General features: G+C 36.8%; 4 protein-coding genes across 4 annotated transcripts; 1 reads left to right on the top strand and 3 right to left on the bottom strand.

The window, feature by feature from the left end:
- The first annotated feature begins 677 nt into the window (after positions 1–677).
- Positions 678–1,316, top strand: LOC109005141 (ethylene-responsive transcription factor ERF024). Its single transcript, XM_018983943.2, has one exon. It carries the CDS (start codon positions 678–680, stop codon positions 1,314–1,316), a length of 639 nt encoding a protein of 212 aa, XP_018839488.1.
- Positions 1,317–6,205: 4,889 nt separating this feature from the next.
- LOC109005148 (UPF0481 protein At3g47200-like) lies at positions 6,206–7,812 on the bottom strand. Its single transcript, XM_018983950.2, has one exon. It carries the CDS (start codon positions 7,658–7,660, stop codon positions 6,341–6,343), a length of 1,320 nt encoding a protein of 439 aa, XP_018839495.2. The 5' UTR covers positions 7,661–7,812; the 3' UTR covers positions 6,206–6,340.
- Positions 7,813–9,816: 2,004 nt separating this feature from the next.
- Positions 9,817–11,373, bottom strand: LOC109005147 (UPF0481 protein At3g47200-like). Its single transcript, XM_018983949.2, has one exon. The coding sequence runs from the start codon at positions 11,283–11,285 to the stop codon at positions 9,927–9,929; it is 1,359 nt and encodes a 452-aa protein (XP_018839494.1). The 5' UTR covers positions 11,286–11,373; the 3' UTR covers positions 9,817–9,926.
- Positions 11,374–14,356: 2,983 nt separating this feature from the next.
- Positions 14,357–18,158, bottom strand: LOC109005146. Its single transcript, XM_018983948.2, has 3 exons — positions 16,802–18,158; positions 15,649–15,835; positions 14,357–15,204 (listed from the first exon to the last, which is right to left on the bottom strand). The coding sequence occupies exons 1-3, from the start codon at positions 17,699–17,701 to the stop codon at positions 14,654–14,656; spliced, it is 1,638 nt and encodes a 545-aa protein (XP_018839493.1). The 5' UTR covers positions 17,702–18,158; the 3' UTR covers positions 14,357–14,653.
- Between the last annotated feature and the right edge of the window lie 1,598 nt (positions 18,159–19,756).

The following is a 19,756-nucleotide window of genomic DNA, read 5'->3' as shown; positions in this document are numbered from 1 at the left end:
ATCTGGAGTTTCTAGGTCTAATTTTTCACAATAGTAGTATTTTGGGTTGGCTTTAAGGATTCAGATTCTAGCTATCGATCAATATCTTTTAATATTGTATTGAACCGGGGATATACAGGCATGTAGCACGCCGTCGATCGATATCAAATTAGAGTACTGAAGCATGTAATTTATTGGTTTCACATGCTAATTAAAAAGCTGGTATTTCAATGAAGGCTATTTCACTGTTAGAGATCTTAAGTGGCCGGCCGTCTTGTATTATTGACGAGAGGCGATCTAATAAGTGATGTCTCCTCTGAAACCCGAGATACTTAATTTACTTACAACAACTGTAGAGGTGATGTGTAATGCATAGTAGTGGTACTTAGGGTTCTTTTTTGGATGAGTGCATTCCTTCTCGACCCAAAAACACTACTGTTGCATGTTGACGTTAATTAAATAGTTTTTTTGCCGCAAAAACAATATAGTCCTACCCAGGTGTCCAACACAAAGCTGGCTTACACCCCCATCCTCAGCTAGCGCAGTTCATAAACAACTGGTTAGCACTTTCTCCTCAGAACTCCTTGCTCTGCAACCATGTTTTGCCCTAAATTTCCATCCACCATAAATGGCTTCTTTCGGTCTCCAACGATCCAATCTCAACTTCCCGCCAATCTTCCTCCCCCTAGTGAAATACCATGCATTACTACCAGTTATCCTCCACCTATACGAATTCTAGCGGTAATAGCAACAACGGCAGAAGTGAAGCAAGTGGCAGCAATGCCTCTGTTACTGCCGGGTCAGCACCTCCCACTAGCGGGCGTCACCCAGTTTATCGTGGAGTAAGGCGTCGGAGTACTGGAAAATGGGTGTCCGAAATTCGCGAGCCCAGAAAGCCTAATAGAATCTGGCTAGGCACATTTCCTACACCTGAAATGGCTGCAGTCGCTTACGATGTGGCAGCGATTGCTCTCAAGGGTCAACGTACTGAACTTAACTTTCCCAACTCAGCCTCTTCTTTGCCGGTACCCGCCTCCACTTCCCCACGCGATATCCAAGCAGCAGCAGCCTCTGCCGCCGCTGCTTTAGGGGCTGCAGCAGCTGCTATGGGGGCTGCAAGAGATGCTTCAACCGGAAATGAGGGTGGTGGGGCGCGAAGCACACTTGAGCCAGAAATACCAGATTCTGATGGATTTGTTGATGAGGATTTGATCTTTGACATGCCCAATGTTCTTGTGAATATGGCTCAAGGAATGCTTCTTAGCCCACCTCGCTTGGACATTGCAGGCGATGACGCTGAAAACGCCGAGTATCAGAACCTTTGGAAATTTCCTTAACTGCTATATATATCTACAATATTAGGAATTTTCCGCCAAAACAAAACATGAAGAAACTTAGCGTCAATAATATACGAGTACGCAGTGTTCCATTGAAAACTTAGAATGCAACATGACAGCATCAATCAATGCATGGGTGTGGTACTGGCTTGTATGTTTTAATAATCTGTGCAGGAATGTGTATTGGGAATTTCTCTTTCTACAACTTCCAGATGTTTTCTTCCTTTAAGAGTCGCACAATGAGATCAAAGAAACGTTCTTATATATGTAATTCATAGAGCAGCTTGAGTTGATTGCATCCGCGCGAGACTGAAACATAATATATATATACATCCAATCCTCGCCAGAAGAAAAAGCCGAAAAATCACATTAAATTCGCCTCTGATTAAAATTATAAAGGTCTTGATCTCGATTCCAGGTTACTATGCTTTGATTGAAACTCAAATAAAATATACAACAGAAAGCTTTAGCTAAAATTTAATGTTCATGAAGTTGTCCATACCACCATTAACTGCCACCAACTAAATTTGCAACTTCCAGCTTCCAGAAGATCGATCTAAAGGAATCCAAGGGAAATTTGAGATACGAGATATTCTTCGAAAATAACTATATTCCCAGGAACTGAATCATAAACAGCACCTCAATTTGCATCATTATATACCATGCATCTATATATACTTGCTGCATAATGACTCCCCATCACAATCCCTCTAAACTTTTGTTATAATACTAGCTAGAACCACAGTACATCATGCCAAGAACACACGATCAGATTCAGTTTTGCAATAGCAATGCGAATGGAAAGGTTTCTATAATTGTTGGGATGCCCGATATTGATTGTTCTGTACCCGAGGTTCCATATTAAGCAAAAATAGGATGAATGGTTTGGTGAAGAAAAGCATGTAAGTTGGGGAGCCTAGTCAACAAAACAATCAAGATGTTGATTTTTTTGGGAGCTTTATATATATTTCCTCTAACCTTGTAGTTAATGACATGACTTCAATATTTCCTTCCAACCATATATACTTAATATGTGATTATTAGGATGGAGCTTCTCAAAAGGTAATTATGGCCCACCTTACCCTCTGTTGACATGTCATTTTCACCAGTGTGGTTCGTACGACGTGGCACTCGACAGTGGGGGATAGAAAACATGAAATTCGAGATGGATGTTGACGCTTCACCTAGCTTCGACCGTTCGACGGGGTCCACAAAAGTCATGCATCGTAGGAGTAGTAGGGCTCCCAAGAGAAATAATATATATGGTAGTTTTCAGTTTAGGAAAGTGGGATTGCAAGGAGATGAGACTGAGATCAGGGTTAGTGGGAAGCAGGAAGCGGATATATATGGTTATAAACAATGGTATACGCACCTAGACATAATTAATCTTAGCACTTGGGAGATCATGGAGCTTTGTTAAGATGAAATTTAACTTTTTTAATTAAAAAAGCATAAAATTAATCTTATATCAAGAAGCCTAGCTAGCCAGCTAGTTAATTAATTGGAATATTAATGTTAATTAGCAGCCGCCCGCTAGCTAGCTCCTGATTTTTGTACCAAATTAAAATAAATGCGTTTGTAACATCAAACGTACGTTCATCTCTCCCAATTCAAAACCATTCTTGACACATGCACGTACATCACCTAATTAAAAGCTTTTTGGATATACTCATTTTTTCCTAATTAAACAACGTTATGATCAAGTACTTTATATAATTTAACATGATAAGTGTAAATATTAAAGAAAAATCAAAGGAGCCACCGTTGTGACGATTGCTAATTAATCCTCATGTTAATTAGATACAGCACAAATTAATATGGCTAATATATATGATCTAGAGTATGAGCAATAATAATGTCACGGTAGTTTATCCACAATCATACCAACTTATGTGACTCATTTTACATATATAATTTTAAAGTACTATTATATATATATACATATATGTAGCCAAAACACCACATGATAAATAAGTGACTTCTACATAGCAAGCCGCCGCCATTAGGTTAGCATGATGTACTAGTACTCCATGCATCATCATATAAGTTAATTATGACTAAAAAAACATACTATATATATTGTATTACTGATCATGTGTTTTCAATTACTTTTAATGGCCCGGCCACAGACATAAATATATATATGTAACCAGTGCTATCTAGACCGGCCAGTAGAAAAGCTTATATGATACTGGATGATTATTATGGGGCAACATTTTTTTCTTAATTACTTTAAAAGGACGGACAGTAGGCGAAACTCCATCAATATAAGAAGTCAATAAAAGTGATAATTAGGCACATTAATCGATGGTTTAAGCACCAAATAAAGGCTAATTATCAACTTTATTGACTGAGCTATTTAACATTTTATATATGCTGCTTCTATTCATGCCCAAGGATGACATGGGTCTCCCATTTTTGTTTAGTGCCTATACTGCGGCTTTGCCAATATTTGAAGGACTTGCGTTGATACAACCCAGAACATGACAACTCATGATGTCTTGATTAAATTAAACAATCCGCATTTTGAAATTTGATTTCCTAACTTTGCAGTATTAATGTCCATTTTCGAAATATATATGTAGTTTGGCCCCAGATCATACAGTACTGTGCATATCAACTAATAATTTATTCGATATATGTAAAAAAGATTGGGATAGCTACAAAAATTATGTCCTTGATTGGGATTAATCTATTTGATGGATCTTATAAATATATATATGTACATTCCCCTTGTTTTTTAAACTATATAGTTGGTAAAAGAAAAGCTAAATGTGCAATTAAATGACGCTAATGTTGGAAAATTTAGGTATATTGGTGGTGACGGACAACATAACCTGCCTACCACTTCCTAGCTAGCATATTGACAGACAATCCTTCACATCTTATTGTATTTCCATCCATCCTTTTTTTCTTTTATTTATTATTATTATTTTGGATAGGAAAAAAGAGTAACGAGTTTAAGCATTCCCAATGGATCTTTTATAATACATTTTTTTTTTTAATATAAAGAAATGCTCTCAAAAGTGCCCTCCATTAATGGATCTTCTATTTTAAAGATACTTTTACATTCTACTATAGTAAACCTATAGATCATGTAGAGAATACTATTTATCATTGTAAACATTTTTAATTAATTTCTCTTCCCTCATCTTGCTAAGTTTTCCATTTCTTCAACTCTCTTTATTCACATTATATAATCATTTAGAATGGATATTCTCATAATATATTTTGAGAATATTTTCATTATATAATCTCTTCTTTTTAATTAATTTATATTTTGATTTAGCTTATAAATTTGGATTAATTTAAAATATGACATAATTATATGACATTTTATATGGAAAGATATTGTAAATATCAAAAGATACGATAATATCATTAGTAGTTAGAGAAAATATTTGAAATAAATAAAAAATATTAAAAAGTATAATATTTAAATGATATGAAGAAAAAATAGATAAACTAATATATGGTATATTATAAAAGTTAATATGTAAAATAAAAAAAATAAATTTTGATGATATATTTTAAAAAATAAGATGAAGAATATATTAAAAGTGATCTGATTTTAACCCTATCTCGAACCCATAACTTCGTAATGTGTTATGGGTTGTTTCTGTTGGCACAATTAATAATGAGATAAATTGGTCACCACACAATGGCTTGATGGCACGGATTCTCTCCTTGGGACACTTTATGCGCTGACTCCTGTTCTTACGGCCTGTACTGTTCTCTCTTTTTGCTAGGCCCAAATCAGATAAGGCAATTATATTCAAGTAAATGGGCCCAAGCCCGTCGAATCTGGATCTGTCATTGATGTGCGCATGCTTCCGGGGACACCTGCTAGCCCGTATAGTTTTTAGCAAGTTCTACTAATTAATCATAGTCGCACTGTTTGTGGATAAGAATTAACTCGTTTCTAAGCTAATGAATTCCTAATCATTATGTTAAATTATTTTTTGGTTCAAAATTCTGTCCAAATTAAATGCTGAACGTGGTGTAACAAATGGATGCAACAAGCTATATATTTTACAGTCGTGACCAAATGCCTTTCTATGTTATCATTTTGGTACGTATCACCGCCTCATTTTTAAAATCAAAATAAGTTAAACATAAAGAAATCCGAAACATGATTAGAGAACCAGAAAGAAAAATTAAAACAAAAAATGCTAATAATGTATTAAAGATATAATCCAAGTCAATAATTTAATCAGATTATTATTCTTATGAGATATCAAGACAATTGATTTTCGTGGATGGTTGCTGATGTGATGAGGCATTTGTGGAGGCATGCATGCAATGCAGAGGATGGAGCTCATACCTTTGTGCATGGATTGAGGAAATTGAATCGGCCCATAACTATTTTATTATTTGATGTTTGTGGTCTGGAAGCCTTCGCCTGCTTAATCATATTTTGATCTTATTCCAACTGTATGACAAATCGTTTAATATTCACAATGAGTACTAATGATTTCCCCCATCCACGTTCGAGACGGCAATTTGTCCAGCACACTAGACTAGGAGCAAGATCTGGGTTTGTCTGGTTGGAATGGTTTGAATGTTAGTTGGCTTGACGTAAACAAAATGACTTCCCTCTCTACGTTAGTTAGGGAAAAGAAAATTAGTTGGATAAGTATTGTGATTGGGTGCATCGATCGTCAAAGCCCCAATCGGAAACCATGCCATCAAACACGTGCGACGGTTGAATGTGTGGTACATTTTATATATATATATATATAGCAGATACTCCTGAAAAAGATCAACATGTATAAAGAGGGGATCGAGCATCCTTTTACTTTCGATATATATAATGTCAGCAATATAGCGAGGAAATTGTAAAGCATGACCTATATATATATATATATATATATATATATATATATACATCTCCGAACTTAATTCCCTTGGCAAAATACTCTAAATATGACAAAACAAATACAATAACTTTACACTAAAAAAAATACGCGTTCCTCTTAAAATGAACTATGACCGGACAGTACTGTTCTATGCAGCGCATTGGGTTATGCATGGATAAAAGCATAGATGGTGTAAAAGGTCTGTAAAAACGAAAGCACTAAGAGCACAAAGGCAGCCAATGCCGAAATGAATGACCATGGGGTGTCAAAGTATGTATACTTGAAGCTTGCCCACTGCACGTGCCAGCTATTCTGATGATAATCATGCACATCATTGAACAATTTGGACAAATAACACTTGTCGATATCAAATGCTACCTCCTTGCCCATGTTGTTGATGAAGTGTGCAACCTCACCTTCGGTCCCATAGTTATTCTCAATGATGTTGCGGTCGGAAAGGTACTCTACGTCCTTGGCTGAATTCACAAGGTAGTCCAACAAAGTAACATAAGTGGTGACATGCTTGAAGCGGCTTTTGTGACACTGCTCGAAAGCCACACAGTTGACCAAGAAAGAGCTCATGAAATCGTCGATGGTTATGCTGGGCATCTCAATAACGCCATGTTTGAATTTCACCACCATGAAGCTCTCTGCCTTACCCGGGTTCAGCCTAATCCCTGAACGGCGAAGCTTCGAGATACGGTGAATAATATGGGTCGGTACGATACCTTCGTTTGGTGGAAATTCATGATCGGGTGGTATAAAGCTTGATCGTACCAGGTCCAACAAATGCAAGCCTTTGAGATTGCGCAACCCATCTATGACTTCCTCGTCTCTTAACATTGCGTTGTTGAAGAATCGCATAGCGAGCAAAGAAAAGGATGGACCAAATTCTTCGTCGGGCATCTTAGAAATTTCAAATAACTTTTCAAGAACAAAGAACGGAATCTGATTCTCGAGTCGGAGAAAGTCTCTGTAGAAAAATGGTAATATCCACGCCATGGTGGCAAGAGGGTCGTCTTCTACAAAAAGCGTCGGATTGTTGACCTTCCGAAATAACTCTAACATAAAACAGCCATCAAGAATCATCATTTCCAGAAATTCATCGGAATCGAGGTGGATGGTTTCAGAATAAGAATCTCTAGCATCCTTTTCAAGCGGGTGTATGCTTTGGAAGTAGTTCTCTAAGGATATACCCATGGTCTGGGTTCTGGAGAGCAAGGAGCGGAGGTACCGCCACTTGTGCTCCTCAATCATCTGGAGGTGAGGCTTGCCGCGGTGGTAAGGACCGATGGAGACGATGCGGGGGTGGTAGGAATTGCCGCCGTTAATCTCGACGAAGCTCTGGGGGACTCTGAAGATGCAGCAACTGCTTTTGCCGGCTGCTGTGCTTAATAACTGAGGGGTGGTGTTGGAGATCCTGTCTTGCATCGACTCTTGGTGTTCCTTGTTGGCCACCCAAATATCCACGACATGATTGCCCATCGCGGAGTTTTGGTTTCTGTGACTTTGAAGCTGTGGTGTGCAAGGCCGTGTGCAATTAATTCAGGGTCCAGTGTCTTTCTCTCACGGTAATTGATTCTAATTAACTCCGTGACGAAGAAAGAACGAACTTTCCCAATGGATCTGTTGGGATGTAAAATAACCCCTTTTTTTTTTTTTCTTTTTAACACACATCACTTGTCTTAATACATTATACAATTATATTTTAAAATGAATAGTAATTTAATAAAATACTTTATAAAAATAACATCACTTTATAAAAATATCTTCACTTTGAAACATTTATTGTAAAATATATTATGAAATCATGTATTGTATGGTTATCCTTGCTCATTATCAATTGTCTAGCTGGCATCTTAATTTCCGACAATGACAGCTAATTTTTCAACAAGCGCCCGATCGAGGATATAAACTTGAAGAAGTTTTCCCAAGCCTCAAAAGTTATATTATACAGACAAACAATGAGAAAATACTTTAGTAAAGATCTAGAATCTTATTTTTCCAACATAATTAAATCCTAGCCGTATCTATAGATTAATATCCAGGGCTAAAGTAAGGCTAAATTCAATTCTTACAATTAATTAATTGGGTGTGTATGCTAGCTACATGTTGCCGACGAATGCAAAGAGTACTGGTCATATCTTCATCTAACCACCCTCGTCACTTTCACTAGAAAGACAAAAAACAAAAAACAAAAAGAAATTACGTTGGAAACAAAGATTTAAGATCAGACAGCGTACAACATGCGCGTTGTCAAAAGTCCACGAATAAATAAGAATTGGACCTGCTTAATTACAATGTCATTGAATGAGCTATAATGATAGGCCGAAGAATCACCAAGAACACGAGGCCCATAAATTTTTCGCGACTTTGCATGGGCTTCTAAAAACACCAATATTGGTCGAGGGAATTAGATTCTACCAATTTAACTTTTAGGTCTCGTTTATTTTTTTTTATAAGAGAAAGAAATTAAAAATTAAATTAAATATTATTAAAATATATTTTTTTAATATTATTTTTATTTTGAGATTTAAAAATACTGAATTTTTTATTTTATTTTATTTTATGTAAAAATTTAAAAAAATTATAATGATTAGATGAGATGAAAATAATTATAAAAATAAATAAACTTTTTGACACGCTTTGGTGGATTCTTTCGGCCACGAGGACAGGCTGAAGCTGCGTGAAATTACTTGGTACATACGTTGAGAGAATTTGGAATAAAGTGGGATATTATATCATCTTAATTTGTGCTTTATTAATCGCATGACAAGAGCTGCGTTAATTATTTCGTTCCCATACAATTCAGTAGTACTAGGTACAAATTTACTACGAACACAAACGGCAATAGTACTAGAAACGCTTGAGCAATTGCATGCATGGATGTATGCCTTTACCATGCATTAACTGCATGTGCATGAATTACATTTACATGCAACCTTATAGCTCCATATAATATATATATACTTGTATTTTTTGGTGCGCCTCATGAGTTATTGATCATCTCAATATTGGAAAACACTACTTTGATTTTCATGACCCATAATCAACTTTAATTTTTATATTGCGCGCAATTACTTTCAGCTAAGTTATTAATTGGGACCATTAAGCTGAAGTTTTCCTTTATTTCTCCATAGAAGGACGACTAAACTAAATGATCGACTGAGGGTTTGTCTGGTTGGAAATTTTTGAATGTTAGATAGCAATTAAGCATAATTTGCTGGATTTTGGTAAAAATAAAAAAGTTGAACAAAAGAATATATATATATATATATATAACTTCCCAAAAGGTTTAGGAGGAAATGAAAAATAATCTGATAATTATGGCTCTACTTTAGTTCCTTGTAGAAGCCCTAATCCGATGATCAGCATTCATACACGGCCTGTTTAATTCACGACCCTAGCTATATATTTAAACAGGATATATAGTTGAATGTTTGGTACTAGTGCTTGTGCTTTTGATTTCTTTCAAGCATTGAATGTTTGGTACTCATGTTTGTAGCATGCACGGGCCATTTTTCTCCTTAAATATTTTTATTTGAGGAAATAATAAATCGCATATTGATGATTCCCACCAGATGAGCATTTCATACACATCCAGTTTCACATCACAAGAACTGAAAATCAAGACCAAAAAGTACGACAACTTATTACTTTTAAACATTCATGATTCTCTTAAAACTATATAGCAGATGGTGTTTATTATATATGGTGTGGAGGGGGAAACAGAATTCTCAGATGACCCAGCTTATGGTACTCTAGGATGCACATAAGGATAGATAGTGAAAAAAGTCTGTGCAAGCGTGAGCAATAAGAGCACAAAGGCAGCCAACGCCGAGATCCCCGACCATGGTGTGTCAAAATACGTATACTTGAAGCTCGCCCACTGGACATGCCAACTACTTTGATAATACTCATTCACATCATTGAACAGATTGGAAAGATAGCACCGATCGAAATCAAACGCCACGTCCTTGCCCATGTTGTTGATGAAGTGTGCAACCTCGCCTTCTGTCCCAAAGTAATTCTCAATTATGTTGCGATCACAAAGGTACTCTACATCCTTTTGAGAGTTCACGAGACAGTCCAACAAAGTAACGTAAGTGGTAACGTATTTGGAGTAGCTGTTGTAGCACTGCTCAAAGGCCACACAATTCACCAAGAAAGAGCTCATGAAATCATCAATCGTTATGCTAGGCATTTCAATTACACCGCGTCTGAATTTCACCACCAAGAAGCTGCTCTCCGTCTTACTCGGGTTGAGTTGAATCCCAGAACGGCGAAGCTTTGAGACGGAATGGATGATATGGGTTGGTGTGCAGCCCCCGTGTGGTGGAAGTTCTTGATCGGATGGTATAAAACTTGAACGAACCAATTCCAACAAATGCAAGCCCTTGAAACCGTGACACTTCTCTATGACTTGGTCGGGTCTTTGTATTATGTTGTTGAAGAATCGCATGGCAAGCAAAGACAAGGGCAGACCAGAATCCTGGACAGACGTTTTGGAAATTTCAAATAGTTTTTCAAGAACTAAGAATGGGATTTGATTCTCAAGTCGAAGAAAGTCCCTGTAGAAAAATGCTAATATCCAAGTCATGGTGGCCAGAGGATCGTCAGGGCCGAAAAGTACTGGATCGTTAACCTTTCGAAACAGTTCTATTATGAAGCAACCATCGAGAACCATCATTTCAAGGAACTCATCGGTGCTGAGATGGATGGCTTCGGAATAACACTCTCTGGCATCCTTTTCAACTGAGTGTATGCTTTTCAAGTAGTCCTCCAAAGTTATACCCATGGGTTTGGTCCTGGAGAGCAAGGAGTGGAGATACCGCCACTTGTGCTCCTCGATCATCTGTAGGTGAGGCTTACCGCGGTGGTAGGGCCCGATGGAGACGATACGGGGCTGGTACCAGTTGCCGTTGATCTCGATAAAGCTCTGGGGGACTCTGAAGATGCTACAAGTTCTTCTACCCGCAGCAGTGCTTAGCAAGCGTGGGATGGTCTGGGAGATCATCTTTTCCATCTTGTCTAGGCGTTCCTTGTTGACCTCCCAGATCGTGACGACGTGACTGCAACCAGCTTCTCGTTCATCGGAATCCGTTGCCATCTGAAGGCCGAAGTCGAAGCTGGTGAGGGGCTTTCTGAAAAGTGAAAAAGAAGTTTGAGGCCTCCCCACTTGGTTTGATATTTGAAGCCTCCAATTTAAGGGCTAGTTTGTTTTCAGAGATGAGATGAGATGAGATGAAATGAGTTGAGATTAAAATTAAAAAGTTGAATAAAATATTGTTAGAATATATTTTTTAATATTATTGTTGTTTTGGGATTTGAAAAAGTTGAATTGTTTATTTTATTTTGTATGGGGATTTGAAAAAGTTGTAATGATGAGGTGAGATGAGATGAGATGTTTTTGAAAAACAAACAAGGCCTAAATGACCATTAATGCCCAGTCCCCCTTTTTCTAATTTTCTCGTAAGGGCATTTAAGCCCCCCACACACCACATCTAATTATATATAATAATTTTTTTTTATTTTTTTATTTTTTAAAAATTTTTTTGATTTTATTCTTCTTAAAATAATTAAAATTTTCTACTCATCATCTATATATTATATATTTAATAGAAAATAAAAATAATAAAAAAATATGACATGTGGTATATAAAATTTATAAATAAAATTTTTTTTCTCTTGTAATAGCCTGAGCATACAAGAGAAAAATGTACGTACATATTCAGATAAAGGGAATTAAATGTAGTCGAATAATTGCACGTTTGAGTTTGAGTTTGGTGGCTTAAAAATTTCTTTTAATAGTTGAAAAGTTTTTTTTTTTTTTAAATATGTTTGATAAATTTTTTTTTTTAAAAAAGTGCTTTAAGCACTTAAAAAACTTGAAAAGTCACTTTCTAAAAAAGCATCAAATTCAAGCTCTTGTTGAAAAGTTGTCACAGATAATGTGTTTTTTAAAAACTACTGTAATTAACTTTAAAAGCCCTTTAGGTGCATGTTTATGTAAATAATTTTTAAAAAATAGAGATTTTTACAATTAAAAGCACTACTATAAAAAACTCTATTTCTTTCTGCAATCTCAGTCGGGCCAAATCAAATATATTTTGACAAAATCCCAGTATGAGATCTCAGTTAGAATCCTCCGTGATGATCCCCATTACTTAGGAATATATATATATAAATAAATAAATAAAGCTTGAATATATATTCATTAATATTTTTCAATTAGAAGAAGGTAGGCACAAATAATCCATGCCACCTACCTTCTTCAATGGTTAGTTGTGAACTTGTGGAGTTGTAAACATGAAAATGAGTCTAACTAAATGCTGATCTGGCCATGTGATTATGTGAAACTGTTGATCAGAAAATTGCTAAGAGGGTCACAGATTGATGAAAAGTGAATTGCTTTGATGGTGTCACCAATTAGTCTTCCCCGTGCTTGATCGATCGATCGCATGCATGATATTGTATGATAAATCATGTACGTACGTCCACTGGCAGTACAGCAAGCACCAAATTTGGCAGCAATCACTTGGAATATTTATAATTGCAGAGTGTTTGTTTTAGCAATAGAAAGACATGGAAACCATAACGATATCGATATCGATGGGGCAGACGATCGAAAGGTGAACAACAGCTAACAATAGCCTTCTCTTCATTCCAACTTCCGACAGGTCAAAAGACGTACGTAGATCCAAAAAGAACACCACTCTGAGCACATGGAATCATTCAAAAAGATTTTTAATTATCCGCAAGTTTTGGAACCTTCTGTGAGCTTACCCATGGACAAGGACAATGGCGAGGAAGATATCTAATTTATAGATACGTGACACAATTATATATTATATTATATATATATATATATGTATGGCCGTAGGTCCCGTTTGGATTGAAAATTAATTTTAAATTCTCAATTTATCTCATCCCATCTCATCTCATCTTTACAACTTTATCACATAAAATATAATAAACAATTCAACTTTCTCAAATTTTAAAATAATAATAATATTAAAAAATAATATTTTATTCAACTTTCATCTTAACTCTCAGTCCAGACAGGACCTAAAAGATATCTAATTTCATATTAATAAGTCCAATAGAGATTTATTTGACATTGAAGATGCATACCGACTTGGACCATTGCAAAATACCCACTCAGACAATTAATTTCATCATGATCATGATCACCTTATTCACTGTCTTCCAGTAATCTTCTGAAAGAATTTGAAAAAATAATGCTTAAATCCCGAATCTCATCAAGTTCATTCTCGATATAAATTGATTGAAATTTTGTTTGTAGTGACGGGAAATATTACCTTTCTAATTTAAGCCCATTTTGAGCAAATGGGCTGAAATGGCCCAAGAGCTGTCCATATCAAAACGGACCCTGTTTCTGTTCACATTGCCCTCGGAGAGTTTCACCCAACCCATTTTAAAGGTTTATTCGATGAGCACGAAGAAAAAAATTCCAATTCTTCTATCCAAAATGCAACTTGGATGATTTTTCTTCATAAATGATAGAAGAACTTCCCTCGAGAGTCGTGACGTTGTTGGAGCTGCAGCCCGATGCTGTGCCCCCATTTTAATCACTTTTGGAATAGCTAGATTCAAACAGCATGAGCCATAAAAGAATCATCTCTCTGGATATGAAGTCAAGCTAATAGTTTATTGTTGGGTTATCTCACATCGATTGTGGACGTGAATGATGATCAGTTTATAAGTGTGAAAGAAAATCTCATCTCTTGAACTAATTTTTAGAATTCAAAAAGGTTCAAAACGACCTAACACTAGTGTCAGAGTCCAGGTTTACCAACAGTCTTCACCCAACAGTCCATGAGAAAAATAGATTGTTGATGCTCCGCCCAAAGGCCTGATATGTGAAGGATTGTTGGAATTATCCGACTTTGATTGTGAAATGAATTGGTGGTCAATTTATAATTATGAGAAAAAATCTCATTTCTTAAACTAGTTTTTTATATTGGAAGAGGTTCATGACCACCGAACACAAACAAAATTACGAATCAAACACGAGAAAGTAGCTAATATCTACTACGTCTCTCCTACGAGAAGTATAAAATGTTGTTAGTATGTTGCTGGAAAATAGTAAGCTCCCTACAACCAGATATATATATATATATATATATATAGAAACACCTGGGCTGTTGGGCACGCAAAGGCATCCAAGATATGAAATAAAATCTGTAATTACAAAGCGGGCCAATAAATTGTACCCATCACGTTTCATTGAGCAAGGATAAATACACGAATATTCCCCCACTGCTTACATGATTCATATACATAGTACCTGTTACCACCTCTTCAGTCACTTTCCTGTTTAGCCTATTCCTACATAGTGCAAGCCACACTATGCTCCAATTGAAATCTAATTTTAACCCCCCAAAAAAAAATAATAATAATAAAGAAGGTTGTACTACCCAAAATTCAATTATTTGAATGTAACCTCAGCCCCAGTCATTTTCCTCCAAGAGAAACTAGTTCCTCGAACACTTCCTGAACCAGCAGTTCAAAGATAGCCATCTCAATCTCAAGTGCTGTCTCTCCGACCTGCTCCTGATTTCTCTTCCACCCATCAAGCCCTCTTCTAAGATCTTGCTCTACCATCATGTTAATGGTGTTCGATTCTACCTCCTTCCACGCTTCCAACCTCTTGCAAACCCTATTCACCAACTCTTCTCCATCGTTATCAAAGACACTCTGTTCTCTTCCCTCCTCAGCAATGAGATCTGAAACCAATCTCTTCATGTCCTGTGAGATTTGCAGTGAATTCTGGAAGCGTGATTTGCCAATGACTTCCATAACAAATGACTCGACATTCTTTTCTCGATCTGATATTTCTAGCACATATTCACATTTATCTTCTTCCTCTAAGTCGTCTGCATTGTGATCACTGTCATCATCATCTTCATCTTCTTCTTCTAACATTATTTTCTCAAGCTCAATTGGATCTAATCCTGCCAATTTCTCAAATCTTCGAAGCTTGAGCAATAACTTTTGCTTTGCTCCTGTAAATATCAAATGCATATTAGTTGGTTGACAGTTGCACAGTCCAATCCAATTAATAGAAGAGACTCCTACAATTAACACAGACCTGCTGTCATCAAACGTGGGTCATATCACAACTTTGGCATGGTCCGTTTTTCTCGACAAAATTAGGTCACATTAACAAGACTACAGGACTTGATGCCACATACTCAATGACTAAAACATAAGTGCATGCTCAACATACAATCTTTCCACGGATCCCACGGAGATACCGTGGCTCATAATCAACACGATCATTCAACCATGACCGTAACATATTACTGTACTAGTCTAGACAATAAAGTAGACATCAAAGCACAAGCAACTTGTACAATTCTAAGTTAGTTCATTGATAATGACCGCACAACCAACGAAGAATGATACAAAAAGCCAATAATTTATTACGCGTATAACTTGTTACATACTCTGTACAATGGCATAGCTACTGCTGCTGCATTCATCATCAAAACTGTCGTCCCCGTTCTCGTCCACATCCTCCTCATCTTCATGTCGATCATCGTCCTCGAATGGAGGGTCCAACACAGATACAGGGCTGCACTGTTCCTTATCTTCCTCTTCTTCGAAATTTGAGCCACAACTAGTCTCTTTTTCCTGTTAGAATCCATAACAACCTTAATTAAACCACAAATACTTTCACTGATGAGTTTAGATTAGACCCGGATCATAATTTAGCTGATCGTTGACTTTGCCCGTGAGTTTTACCGCTCGTTAAAAATTATCTCTATCTCAATTCATAATTATAATTTTTTTAAAATTTTATATAAAATATAATATATAATTTAATTTTTAAAATTTTAAAATAATAATAATATTAAAAAATAATATTTTAATACTATTTTATTAAATTCATCTCATCTCAATATTCAAACGAATTCCAAAAAAATAAAACACAAAAACCATGTTCTAGTAAAAGGGACGTCGGAGTTTATCAATCAGAACCAAATACAAGAATCTGTCCACTTCAGGAAAATAATTATCCAAAAAAGGCCCTAAACAGATTGGCATCGGACGCAGGAATGGTCTGGCGTAAATTACATTGAATAGTCAATGTTACAAATGAACAATGGAGTCTAAAATCTAGTTCGGTGGTCGATCCAGAGATACGAAGTAACGTTTCGGTTAAAACCAAACTAAACTATCACAATTATATTTAAATTATAAAAAACCCTAGCCCCTTCAATCCTCATTTTTTTTTTCTTTTCTGTGTCTCTCTATCTTTGCACCATATAGCCCTCTCGATCTTGCTATCTTTGCACCGTCGCTGACTAGCCGTTCAGACTCGCCGCTCTCTGTCTTAATTAATTGATCTATCATGAGGAACACTCCGGCCAATTTCGAAGGACATGGACAGGTAGCCGACAATTTAGATATCGAGTCAGCTAGGTCGGTCCAACGTGCACAATATTTTTTTATGAGGTAAATTTAAATGCTTCCATTCCTTAAAAAAAAGTCAGCACTAAAAGAAATTGAGTTTGGTTTATTTGGATAGTTATATTTAGTATAAGTCCAACTCCAAAAAATATTGGTAACAAACTAAAAGTCTAAAATAAGACAAACCTCAGTTTTGTGGTGAATAGGGGACGCCGTCGGCGACGTGAACTCCGGCGTCCGGCGACCAGAAGACGGGCTCCTATGTAGCACGAAACGGAAAGAGCTTTCGCAAAAGCGCTTTTCACAGCAATAGAAATCCGTATCTTCTCTCCGTCTGGATAACAATTCGAGTACTTCAGAGTCTACGGATTGGCTACTGCTAGAGAAATCCATATCCAGAGACCTGTCCTCATTGCTTTCGGACCAAAAAGCACTACTAGGCCTACTATTACATGAACAAGAATGGTTTGTCTCACAAGCATTTATCTTAGACGCACTTTCGTCACCCTCGGCCACTATTTTTTTCTGCATTTTTTTCAGGCTTTCATTGCAAGTTCTTCTGCGCCCAACCGAAGAATCCCACATCAGAATGTCCTTCACTGATACGTTTCCCTCATCGCCTTCGATCTCGCGCTTTCGGCTCCGATGGGTTAATCTCTTTAATATTGACCCAAACAAACCAAAGGCCGGGTTTTTGTTTTGGGTTTTGGGTTTTGTTGCTGATGATTGTTTCTGAATTCTGAGAGCAGCTTCTAGAAGAAGAGCCGCGGTTCTTGCAGGAATGTGAAGGAGAATGGCATTTGGGCTTCTGCAGGGGCTTTTTGCGGGAGATGAAAAATCGAACATTGGGGATTTCCTGTCATTCCTGAGGTCCGGGGAGTCGTGGAAGGACAAAAAGCAAACGTTTTTCCGAAAGTTTCCTGGAAAGCTTGGGGTCTCGGAGATGGGTTTTCGTTTCTTGACTTGTAACTGGGTCTTGGGTGAGGGCCTTCCGAGCTGGCAGCGTCTGTCGGTAATGTAGTTCTTGAGAAGGAATGGTTCTTGATCTTCTTTCAGTAGGTCGTGTAAGTTCTTTTGAGCCATCATTCAGAGTCTCTAACAGCACTGGTTTTGCCAAGAGAAGAAACTATATTACAAAGCTGATCTCAGGAGAGAGCTTGAAACTTTCGGGTGGGTATATATGAATTTCAGCACCGAGGAAGATTGAAGAGGCTTCAATTGAAGTGGAAGTTCCAAAGGGAAGGGCGAAGGTGGACTTGGGCACAAATATACTGCAGAGAGGGGAGAGAGAGAGAGAGAGAGAGAGAGGGTAAAGAATGAGGAGAACTGATTCAAATCTGAGAGGAATATAATATCGAGGTTAACGTTGATAAACAAATTATTATTGTTAAATTTGGCAGCAAATGGTAAGTGAGTTTAATAGTATAGTATAGGAGTGAGTGATGATAACTTGATCAGAGAGTAGTGTCTACACAGAACGAGGTGGAGTACATCAACTGCATCATAGATGTCCCCATGTATATTGTACGATAGATATTATCATAGATGTCCCTCTGTTTGTTTTATTTATATTTATTGAAATCTAAGTATTACTGTTCTGATTAAGGTGTTGTTACTGCGAAACAGAGGAGGGTCAGTGTCTCACTGACTCGCAAGATGCCTGGCTGCACCAAATAGCTCACTTCTTTCCCGAGATCTTGACGCCACGTCAAGTATCTTCTTTTCTTTTCTTTTCGTTTTGGTAACTGACCTTGACACCAAATCCAAATCATGGTTTTCTACATTCCAAGTTTTTTAATTGGATTGCAGCAGTTGAGTTCTTTTACCCTTTTTCGCAGCGCATCACACAAGTAAATAGGTTGGATGCCTGTTTTGGTTTTTCTAGTTAGTCTTGAATACGTGTAACTCTCAAGTGTCAAGAGTGTCAAGATATAATTATAATTTTCTTTCATATTATCAATAAAATTGAAATACTGTCCTCCTTTTAAAAGAAAAAAAATTCAAGTAAACAGAAAAAAATAACAAGGTTATATAGTAAAGTTAAAACCAATAGTTGGGTGGAGAATATGGCCAACCCGAAGAGTAACAATATTGATGTTGATGGCAAGGATTACATCTAATTATTGGATACGACTTTTTTTTTTTTTTTTTTGGTCTCTTTGAGGTCAATTAATAGCCTTTATAATGGAAGTATGCAGAGCCGGACTTGCACTGAAAATCGGTTTTTTTTTTTTTTTTTACCTCATAAGCATAATTCTGAATAACAATGAACCCATCGAGACAACTGAGTGGCCAATCATTATAATATAAAACATAAGAGAATAGCAGCTATAAGCAGGATGTTGTCTTTATATAATTGGATTGAACACCACACCAGGCATCTTTGGCACAACTCTCTGGTGATTCTGAAAGAGTTTAATTTTATCACTTTTGACGTCTGAATGTCTTACTCAGGTGCTTGCAAGTTGCAACATAAACATGGGGAAAAAGGAAAAAGCAAGTAGCTTACTTTGTAAAATAGTAAATGCGTAGTAGTAGTAGTACCACCACCTGGTCACAGTTTGTGGGTTCTGGACAAGCAGTTGCACGGCCATTGAAGTGGGGAGTGTGCTATTAACTATTTCATCCAAGGCAAAGTTGCCCATTTTTCCATTGCTGAGCCTGAGCTGAACACTTTATCCTTACCCCAAAAAAAAAAGAGGAGAACACTTTACAGCTGTGACACTTTTAAAGTTCACAAAGAAAAGCACTGCAAGTAGGCATAAGAATTGTTCTGTGACAATGGTTCTTTACTCTTCTTTCCCAACCTACTCGCCCTAAAAGCTATACATTACAACCTGTAATAAAATACACATAAATCAGTCTCCCTCGTGAGTTCTATTTTTAAGTTTTTAACCAACTAGTTATCCAACTCCCATGAATAAAACTCCGAGGCATTCAGTCTAATTATGATCTAATTTCACTAAAAAAAGCTTTGAGCTTTTCCTAGTGACTGCATAGGAAAGCTTAACCAGATCAGTGTCGAGAGAGTCATGAACCATTTTTTTGAAGAAAAGATGCAAGGCATTGGAAGACGTGGGCAGTCTGGAATGGAAGTGCAGTGGTAGAGCCAAAAACTGAGGAAAGGAAACGACAAACACA

Source organism: Juglans regia, chromosome 4, assembly GCF_001411555.2.
Source record: "Juglans regia cultivar Chandler chromosome 4, Walnut 2.0, whole genome shotgun sequence".
NCBI classification, from domain to species: Eukaryota; Viridiplantae; Streptophyta; class Magnoliopsida; order Fagales; family Juglandaceae; genus Juglans; species Juglans regia.
Note: the sequence above shows the minus strand (reverse complement) of the source record. Positions and strands in the feature narration are given on the sequence as shown.

Bases quoted from the DNA above. Each gene is read 5' to 3' on its own strand.
- LOC109005147 (XM_018983949.2), bottom strand. From the start codon at position 11,285: ATGGCAACGGATTCCGATGAACGAGAAGCTGGTTGCAGTCACGTCGTC.
- LOC109005141 (XM_018983943.2), top strand. From the start codon at position 678: ATGCATTACTACCAGTTATCCTCCACCTATACGAATTCTAGCGGTAAT.
- LOC109005146 (XM_018983948.2), bottom strand. From the start codon at position 17,701: ATGATGGCTCAAAAGAACTTACACGACCTACTGAAAGAAGATCAAGAA. The intron at 15,836-16,801 runs GTTTGTCTTATT...GGATTCTAACAG, and splicing joins CTATTCACCACAAAACTGAG to GAAAAAGAGACTAGTTGTGG. The intron at 15,205-15,648 runs GTATGTAACAAG...TGATATTTACAG, and splicing joins TAGCTATGCCATTGTACAGA to GAGCAAAGCAAAAGTTATTG.
- LOC109005148 (XM_018983950.2), bottom strand. From the start codon at position 7,660: ATGGGCAATCATGTCGTGGATATTTGGGTGGCCAACAAGGAACACCAA.